At 35.1% G+C, this 10,191-nt stretch overlaps 1 protein-coding gene across 1 annotated transcript; it reads right to left on the bottom strand.

Moving 5' to 3' along the window:
* Positions 1–286: 286 nt before the first annotated feature.
* On the bottom strand, positions 287–10,191 carry LOC100174993. Its single transcript, XM_026834331.1, has 18 exons — positions 10,075–10,191; positions 9,414–9,552; positions 8,738–8,890; positions 8,143–8,653; positions 7,556–7,684; positions 7,281–7,343; positions 6,222–6,388; positions 5,584–5,725; positions 5,067–5,208; positions 4,692–4,867; positions 3,783–3,926; positions 3,414–3,500; positions 2,145–2,344; positions 1,666–1,796; positions 1,056–1,336; positions 828–966; positions 622–774; positions 287–554 (listed from the first exon to the last, which is right to left on the bottom strand). The coding sequence occupies exons 4-18, from the start codon at positions 8,228–8,230 to the stop codon at positions 368–370; spliced, it is 2,229 nt and encodes a 742-aa protein (XP_026690132.1). The 5' UTR covers positions 8,231–8,653; positions 8,738–8,890; positions 9,414–9,552; positions 10,075–10,191; the 3' UTR covers positions 287–367.

The raw sequence follows: 10,191 nt of genomic DNA on the forward strand, positions 1-10,191 counted from the left end.
ATGGTTGTCTAAAATATCAGACATATATGAAAAATCCAGAGAAATATTTACCCACAAAGTAACATACATGATAGCTCCTAAGATGGCCCGAGGTGTTAAACCCGTGTGATAACGACTGTCGTTTTCCGGCCACGCGAGGATAAAGTAAGCTACATTCATTCACATTCACACTACTGTAATTGTCAATAAATTATAACCTTTTCTAATCAATTTATCAAAATGCCACAACAGTGTCTCAAAGATTAGAGGTACTAAACAACAACAAAATAAGAATAATCAAACCAAATAAAATGAAACTGTTATTTGTTCCTCAATGTTCACAAGGCTCATCCACTTTTAACAACACCAATTTCATTAATATAACATATCACAGACTGAATGTATTCATGAGCAAGTCACTATCACGGTTGCTATGACTACAAATGAGATCCCATTTGTTGTCGGCATCAATATCGAGTGGAATCAACCAATCAGATTCATCCGTACAGAATGAACCAAAGTAACCTTCTCCGGTTGGAAACTGACCGTTGTTTGATAAACGAACTGTGGTTTTTCTATGAAAAGGGTTATTTATATACGCATAATTGCCTTGAAATAGTTGTAACGTATTATTGACATTACTTTTTTACACGGTCGACACACACAATGTCGGACATTGCATCTCCGTTAAAATCACCGACAGCAATTTGACCCGATTGTACGACACAACCGTCCAATCGTCCTCTCCATGTTGCTGTGTTTATTTCCCCTCTAGAGGTCGCCAAACCAATCTCACTGAAAAAACAAATATCAAGTATATCGAGTAAAATGAACTATTTATAACTCACAAATCACCATCTTGATTTCCACACATCACATCCACGTTTCTATCTCCGTTAAAATCTCCAAAGATGAAAGCAACATCGGAATTTGCTCCGGAGCAAAGATGAGCAACACTCTTGCTCTCAAATGAGAACATCGGAGAAGCTGAAATATATGACAAAAAATTCCTATTAGCTTAATCATGGTTGATTTAATAGATATTGGTAAATACAACATTTGGTCATTTTCCATACGTGGGTTCATCGCATAGTTGCTGGAACAGCTATGAGTATTACAAGATCCTATATCCTGGCGGTTTCCTGGACAGCCACTAGTAAAAGAGTCACCCCTTTTACACGATCTATACCGCACTTGGTATCCACTGTCGCAGGTATGTGTGCATGTACTCCAAGGTGCCCAATCTGTCCAAACAACTGCTGTGTGAGAACTACCACCTTGACAGGCAGGTAATAAACAAGCATGAGCTTGCATAGAATTGCCATCACACTTCCATGATGTAGGGCAAGTGCGGTACCTAAAAGTGAAGAAGAAATTAATTCCATTTTTCACTTAATGGTTAACAAAAAGTAATAAACAGCAACTTAAGCTTAAATGTTGGTTCCTCCAAGATACAATGTTACATTTACCTGGAAAAAAAAAGAAATCAATGGAAAGGTGGCTGTACACAGTATCCGGAATTCGCTGCCGCATATGGAACTCGGTAATGGGTTTGCATACGAATTTGCATGCCGGATACTGTGTACAGCCACCTTAGCACTACAAAAAAAAGCCAAAGTAAACACCAAATATCCAAACATATTGGACACCAACATTTACCCATAATTTTATGGCCAGAGGACACACCTTAGTTTCATGCCTTGTCCACATGTTACACTACACTGTCCATAGTCACCCCAGCCACTCCATCGTACAGACACTACCGGACACAGTGTTCTTTTGCAAGCTTTAACTTGATAAGTGGGTTCACCACAATCCTATGACAAAATAAACAAATACCACTTACTGACATGCTGTATTGTTTCATTCTTGTTAACAAACATTTAATTGCATATAAAAAAATTAAGGTTTTATTTTTCAGCCAATTTCTTGCCCAAACACTATAACGTAAATAATAAATATATAGCAATGTACATTTAAAAGGCCTTATCTTAATATCATCTTGCTAATAAAGTAAATATATTAACCTCTTGTTTGTACAATAGTGATTAATAAGATATCATTGAATCTGTGGCTTGTTTTATCCACGGATGCTCTGTTTCATAAACCTCATACCCGCTTACGAGTAACCATGTATGTAACTTTATTACAATGGTTTTCTATACCTTGGAACTGTCAACACAGTATCTCACACGTTTCTTCTGAGTAGTTGGGCCACAAGTTGCACTACATCCTACCCATGGCTGCCACTCCCCCAACCCCCCATTTCTAAATGTTACTTCTGCATTACTTTGCATATTCTCAGCTGGTGCATAAGCATGTTGACTGTTTGGGCCTACAACCTCCGAATCGCTTCTTCTGCCTCCTTTATATAAAGTTTCTTAAACACTATCACCGTTAAAATTCTGCTAGTTTCTTATATATATATCTGTCTCTATAACTTACACTTTTAGTAAATCTTTGCCAAGTAACTAACATTATAGGAATTGTTAATTTGTAAAAATAAACTGATATTTTCCTTTATATGGTTTAGCTTTGGTGAGTGTACACATATTCTAAAAAACACTATTGGTTGACTTTACTTTGTTAACTCAAAAATATTTGTCTACTGTCTGGGTAAATTTGCTGAACTATTGAATGATTAAATAGAGCTAACTTGCTCTATCCTTGCGTTGGGGGAATGATATAGTTGTATGGAACATGGGTGCTGTTTCAGACACCTCATGCCCACTGAAGAGTTACCACAATTCTAACTTTGGTATGTGATGGTTTTTTATGTGTGGCTGACAATTTAGACCAGTGGTTCTCAACTCGTTTTTAAGGCGACCCATTTTAAAAAAAGAACAATTCGGTAAAATCTTGCGACCCAATCAAATTGTTGTCATATTTTAACAGCCATACAAGATTGATTGCAAACAAACAGTACTACAAAAGCTAATTTGTTTTAAAAATAATATATTTATCAAATCACTAATGAGCTATTTGTGCTCGCTCGCTGTTGGTGAGTTTTTAGAAGCGTTTCTTTATAAGTGTACAAAGTCTTCCGAACATATCCATACTTTACTTATGCGCATTTGTGAAAAAGCAAATATCCAGTGTTTTTAAGCACCTGCAAGCTTAATAATCAAGGGGACAATCGACATGTCAATTGCTATTATGTCGTAATCAATTACCAGGTCAAACAATCACTATTATGATGCAATGAATCCATGTGTGAATCCCTACTATTACATTATAAACATGCTGCTTGGCTGAGGAAAACATTGTAAAAATAAAGCAGTTCTACCTCTAGAACGTTTACTAAAGTTTGGGTCGCGCCCTACGTGTTGAGAACCACGAATTTAGACAACCCATTAGTGACTGCTGGAGCAATAGCTGTTCAGTGTCTTGCCTAAGGCCTATACATTAACAATGGTAGCAGAGGATAGTAATACCTGTGCATAGTAATCGATTCAAACCAAGTAAGTCTTTTGGAGTTAGAGTTCTAGTTGTCACAATACCACCTCTCAGTACTTTTAAAACTAAAATAACTCGCCAAAATTATCATGTGAATGTATAGAATATGATACTTAATGGTATAGTAAATAACCAAAAAAAATTAAATTATTTAAATTTTTTTATTTAGTTTTCAGAAACTGAGTATTCTGTACGTTATTGGCGTGAACAAACAAACATAATATATTTCTAATTTTTTATTTAGAGTCCAGAAACTGGTGTTCTGTAGTTAATAGATGAATGCTATAACCACAATGTCACACACCATGATATTCCTATGGGTGCTAGTGTCAAAATAAAATACTCACGACTGCCTGTAAATGTCAAAGTAGGACTGCGTCCATCTACGGAAAAAGCTCTTGGAAGGTAATGTAAAATTGATAATGCGTCGTATCTTGTGTTTAAGTTGCGAACCATGTAAGTTCGCAATTTTTTAAAATTATATTCCATTCCTGCGAGTGTAAGGAAAAATTTAACTCTTTTTGACAAAAAATAACATTTTTATTTAATATAAGCAACTGCTACCCCTTTACACGTAATGCCCAAGTCCATATACCAAACCTTAATTACTTCAACTTTCATCCAATCTGTTTTATGAATGAATTAACGTAACTTACTTTATCCTCGCCCGGCCGGTAAACAACAGTCGTTATAACACGGGTGTACATACACCTCGCGCTGACTTATGAGTTACCATGTATGTTACTTTGTGGGTAAATGAGTTACACAAAGGCGCGCTAACCACTTTGCAACAGGGCCGGACAAAACTAGGCAAAATAATACGAGATAGTTAAAACATACACGCATACCAATTAGCAGAAAAGGCAACGCTGACTATTAAACCAATTGACATAAAAATTACAAAGTGTAAAAATAAAACAATGTTACAGTTTACAGTCGTTAAACACAGGTATTTAGTTTCATACACCTCGTGCCAGTTTACAAGTTACCATGTTTGTTATTTTGTAAGTGCTTATTTTTGGGACTTTTCATTTTTTATATATGCCTGATAACGGACAACCCATTAGTGACTACTGGGTTGGAGCAATTGCCGTTAAGTGTCTTGCCCAAAAATACATACGCCCAGAATGGTAGCAGCGAAGAGCCTTGAACCCCGAGGCAGCTGCTAAGAAACTGTGCTACGGCACCAACAGGTACAGAGGCAAGTTGAGACGTTCTTTAAAATAAAATAAAAAATACTCTTTTCTCACTTTTACCTGTTCTAATATTATCGAAATGAACTTTTACATATTGATCGCGATCTGGTCGACTTTGTTCATGTGCGAAACCCAATGCGTGCATGAACTCATGCGCGACTGTGTACCCTTGGTGACAGTTTGGACCGAGCGCCATACCCTGTGAAACAAGTCTGTCCTGGAAACCTATATAAGATCTGTGGAGTTTTTTATAAAAGATTCTTTAGGTTTTTACATGAAAAAGTTAGAAAAAATATACTTTAGATAAAAAAAATTATTTACATTTACTAAAAAATACTTTGAATTAAAAAAAAAGATACTTCAAATTAGGACAAAGATAGCTTAATCGATATTTCATGTTAAAAAAGAACTTAAAACTGGGAGCGCGTCACTCACGAACACCATGGCTTGTTCTTGATTAAAATATGTTTGGTGTGCTTCGTTTCATCAAATGGTACAAGATCAATGCAAGTGCCTTGACTGTACCATCTAGCTGCTGTGGTAATTGCATGGTCCAACCTTAGCCTTTGTTGGTAATCTGTGTGGAATCGGTGAGACATGAACTTAAGTTGTAAGATGGATAGGGGAAGGGGAGGGCAATTATAAGCTAAATCATGTAATGATATCTAAGTGTTATGATTTAGAATATGTAAAAACTAATCAGCATATTTTATGTTGATAACCAGTTCATTTAGTATTTAAAGGTTTAAGGTTCCAAGAAAAATGCAAAACTAATATTTTCTTTACCCAAAATATAATCACAGTTTTTAAGACCAAGAATAGGTCTGCGGTCCCATAACCAAATTGTTTCAAGCTAAGAAAATCGCCATCTTGCCTTTATTCCTCATCTGACAGCAATTCTCCAAATAAAAACTATTAACATGCCAAAAAACAACCATAAACAAGTACTTACTAAACTTTTGACTAACTTTGTAAGGAACAGGTATGCGGCCAGATGGAAGAGCAAGACTGCTCCATAAAACTCTCTCATATCTGGAAGCACTTCCAACAAATAAAGAGAATTCTTCATCATCTTTATCCACATACCCGTATTTCTTTTTACCGAGAAGTTTAAAATAAGAAATTTAAATGTTTTGTTTGGAATGTAAGTGATTAACAGTTTACATTCATAATAGTATACAACTTGGAATAATTTAAACTTGTAAAAACGACTTTGTTAGTGGACATATACGGTTAAAAGAAAGGAATTTGCAGGAGATATTAGTAAATCAGCAGCAGTTTTGACATTTAAATATCAAAAATAATTAAACAGAAAAAGAAATATTACAGCCTACTATAAGAGTTAATACAAAACAGTCTATCCAGCTTTATAATATGGTGGGGAGTGGGAAAGATGGGGCTTTTCATTCTATTTACTCCTCCCATTTGGTAGTAAACAAAAAACATTCAAAGAATTATAAAACCGTATTTTCACGACTCTCATAGACCGTTGTTAATTGTTTAAAACACGCTCAGGATATTTAGATATTATGTGGTAAAGATGTCCCATCTAGTTCTACCATACAACATATCAAAACCATTTTTAATTACGTCAAGAAATTCAGGCAGTATGTCTTCTTGTATTTGCACATCTCCTTCAAAGTTTCCATGCGCTGCACAAGTACAGCTTGACGGACATAACTCATCTTCGCTCTTGGTCGAGTAACCGAATGGACAAGGAGAGGAGCATTTCGAAATATCAAACTCACACTTTTGTTCTGGGAATTATAAAAGAGCGTGAACACACCCAACGTCACCTTCATTTTTTGTGGTAAATTCAGAAAGCAAGCGTTTTATTGATTCCAAAAATACTTTACTTAATAAAATTGGTCCTGTATAGGCGGAGAGATATTCGTCCTCAAACAGTGATCTCTAGCGCTATTTTTTTACTACGAGCTTCGTGATTGTGACGTGGGAACGTACTAGTCACGTGATGAGTCATCTCAAAAGCGGAATTTGCGTTTTTTTATTCTCTCTTTTTCGCTGAAAACACTGCCTCTCGCCTTTCTGAATAAGAGCAGCCACGCTTCAACAATTTTGTGACTTAATTTATCACGTGGGTAGTACACTTCTCAATTTTTTAGCCTTGCAACTTTTAAATCAGTTTTATGAATTTCACGGTTTTTGAGCTGGAATATCTTTGGTTATACAGGATCGAGTAAAACAAGTAAGGTGTCGTTGGAATTAGAAAAACACACTCTATCTAGTAAAGCGATGTTCATTTGGGTGTGTTTAGGCTCTTTAATGGGTTTAAACTTTGAAGAATATAATTTTACTTTAAAAATAAACAATGCAAAAAATACACAGTTATTTAAGTTTTATGTTTCATAAATACATTTTATTTTTTACCTTAAACTTAATTTTTGCCAATAGGGTAGGCTAATAAAAAAAGAATAAAATATATATGCAATAGCCACAATATATCTTTAAACATAGATTCCCTAAACTACATAGACCTTTACCATGTGAAGAACAGCAGAATTATATTTCTAAATCTAACTTCATACCTATTTCAAAAATGTAGACCTCTAAAACTAGTGTACAGCAAAAACAATATATTGCATAATTAAATATAATACCATGCAGAAGAATATTACCAAGTGTACGTACCCATACATTGACTGATAGTAACAGGATCTTCATTGCTGGTTTCATCACATATTGTGGGAGATCCTAAAAAAAACATTTGGTTTTACAAAAAAATGAATAAATTTTTATGACACTTAAATATTTGGATCAAATTGCTATTTTTATCACATTTCCAGAGCAACTGTTTTTTACTATAAATCGATGTGTTATTCCATAGGTAAACCAAACTGTTTAACAAGATTATAGTAATAGATGTGACATGTGATAATGTTAACTACATTTAATTAATCCTAAACCTTGCATAAGAAAGACAGCTATTCCTGCAGCTCCACCAACCAAAGCAACCACAGCCAATCCAATGATGATGAATTTCTTTTTCACATCATTTGATTCCTTCTGTTTTGTTTCCACTGCTCTCTTGCCAGCTGAGTAGAACATATTAATTAATGCATTAAAATTAAATGATATAAAACAGTTGTCCATATATGATGTGTGGTGGTTGATATAACACAGGTGTTTATACACCTCATGCCAGCTTACGAGTTACCTGATGTACACAGGTGTTTATACACCTCATGCCAGCTTACGAGTTACCTGATGTACGTAATTTTGTTGGTGATTATTATTTTTTGGGAATTTTTTTAATATTTATGTGTGGATGCTAATTTGTACAATTTGTGTCTTGCCCAACGTCCACAATGGTAGCAGTGACAAGCCTTGAACCAATTACCGCTGGGTTAGAGGCATGTGCGCTAACCACTTTGCCGCGGTGCCAGTAGGATGTTCTCATTAACACAAAAACTACATAAGGAACATTATAATATATCACAAAATTTTCTATATAACAATATTACATAATATGAGACAATTATAAAACCATCACCTCCAGTTTTGGCTTGTTTTGTTTTTCCATGTTTGGGACGACCATCTTTAGAGTTGTGTGCACCAGAAGGTTCCATACAAAAATCCATTTTGTTAATTCAATTAAGATTACTTTGCATACATATTTTGTCACAATATACTAGCCTAATACTATAGACCTTCTGCAACAAAATAACACGTTTCAGACAAAACAAAATTAAATTTTTTTTACAAAATAAGTTCACAGAATAAGAACGCAAAGACCAGATGTACAACGTTCAAATCACGTGTTTTAAAACTAATAAGTCAATTCATTGCTCAACATTTTGTTTTCCATTTTTGTTGATCACAAGCTGAATGTATTCATGAGCAAGTCGCTATCCCGGTTGCTATGACTACACATGAGATCCCATTTGTTGTCACGGTCTATATCGAGTGGAATCAACCAATCAGAATCATCGGTACAAAATGAACCAGAGTAACCTTCTCCAGTTGGAAATTGTCCGTTGTTTGATAAACGAACTGTGGTTTTCCTGAGGAAAGAAAACAATGATTTCAGTAAAAAAAAGTAATCATAATAGAAACTGTGTTGGATTAATAAAAGTACTCAAACTTACTTTTTTATGTGGTCGACACACACAATATCAGACTTTGCATCTCCGTTAAAATCACCGACAGCAATTTGACCCGATTGTACGACACAACCGTCCAATCGTCCTCTCCATGATGCTGTGTTTATATCTCCATTAGAGGTCGCCAAACCAACCTCACTGAAAAAGACAAAATCCTAATCAATTTTTTTGTAACTTAATCAGTTAAAACGCTGGTTGCACAGTGATATGGTTTTCAGTAAAAGGTATTTCTTGGCTTTAATTTACCCCTAAATAAACTTTATTAAATTAAAAAAATGAACACAAAGTATTTTAATCTCTAATGTTTGGTGCCTAGGCAAACTGAATAGCGCGCTTGCCTCTAACCCAGAGGTAATGGGTTCAAGGCTCGTAACAGTTACCGTTGTGGGCAAATGTGTCCGTAAGGCAATTGCTTCAACCTAGTGGTCACTAATGGGTTGTCCAAATTATCAGCCACAAAAATAATCATCCACAAGGTAACACATTGTTGGCTGACACGAGGTGTATGAACACCTATGTTATAACAATTGTCGTTTTCAGGTCATGCAAGGATTAAGCAAGTTACATTCATTCATACATTACTCTATTCTTGTAATTAGTATAAACAGCAGACATTTATATTAGGCTAACCACAGTTTTAATCATCAAGTAATTTACTCACAAACCACCATCTTGACTTCCACACATCACATCCACGTTTCTATCTCCGTTAAAATCTCCAAAGATGAAAACAACATCGGAATTTGTTCCGGAGCAAAGATGAGCAATACTAGTGCTCTGGTATCCAAACATCTGGGAAGCTGAAACAAAATGGACAAATCATTAACAGGTTTGAGAATCCCATGTTAAAAAATCAATGGATAAATGAATGTAACTTACTTTATTCTCACATGGCGACAGTAGTTAAACACGGGTGTTCATACACCTCGTGCTAGCTTATGGGTTAATATTACTTCATGAATGATAATTTTTTAGAGGGATTTTTTATGTGTGGCTGACATTTTTGACATCCTATTATTGACCACTGGATTGGAGCAATATGTCGTGTATACATCATACTAGTAGTTGAAGCGTGTATTCAATTTTGTTTAAAATGTAAACCACTTGTTGACCTCATTTATTAAGTGTTCAAATTTAGAATAGGTTTATTTTGAAGCAAAAACAAAACTTTTGCTGACCACATGATAAATGTAATATAATGACTCACTTAATTAGTGTCTAATTTGTGTCTTACTTTGGTTTTGCTATAGCCAAAAAAATAAAAGGCACAAAATATGTTTTAAATGTAATGTTCAATTTGTGCCAAAACAACTTCCACTTACGAGGATCGTTTGCCTGTGAACTGGTGCAGCTGAAAAAGTTGCAGTAGGTTAAACCAGTGGACCTTCCAGGGCAACCATGTGAGAAGCTATCACCCTTCCTACAGAAGCGTTGTCGGA

Source organism: Ciona intestinalis, chromosome 1, assembly GCF_000224145.3.
Source record: "Ciona intestinalis chromosome 1, KH, whole genome shotgun sequence".
Taxonomy (NCBI): Eukaryota; Metazoa; Chordata; class Ascidiacea; order Phlebobranchia; family Cionidae; genus Ciona; species Ciona intestinalis.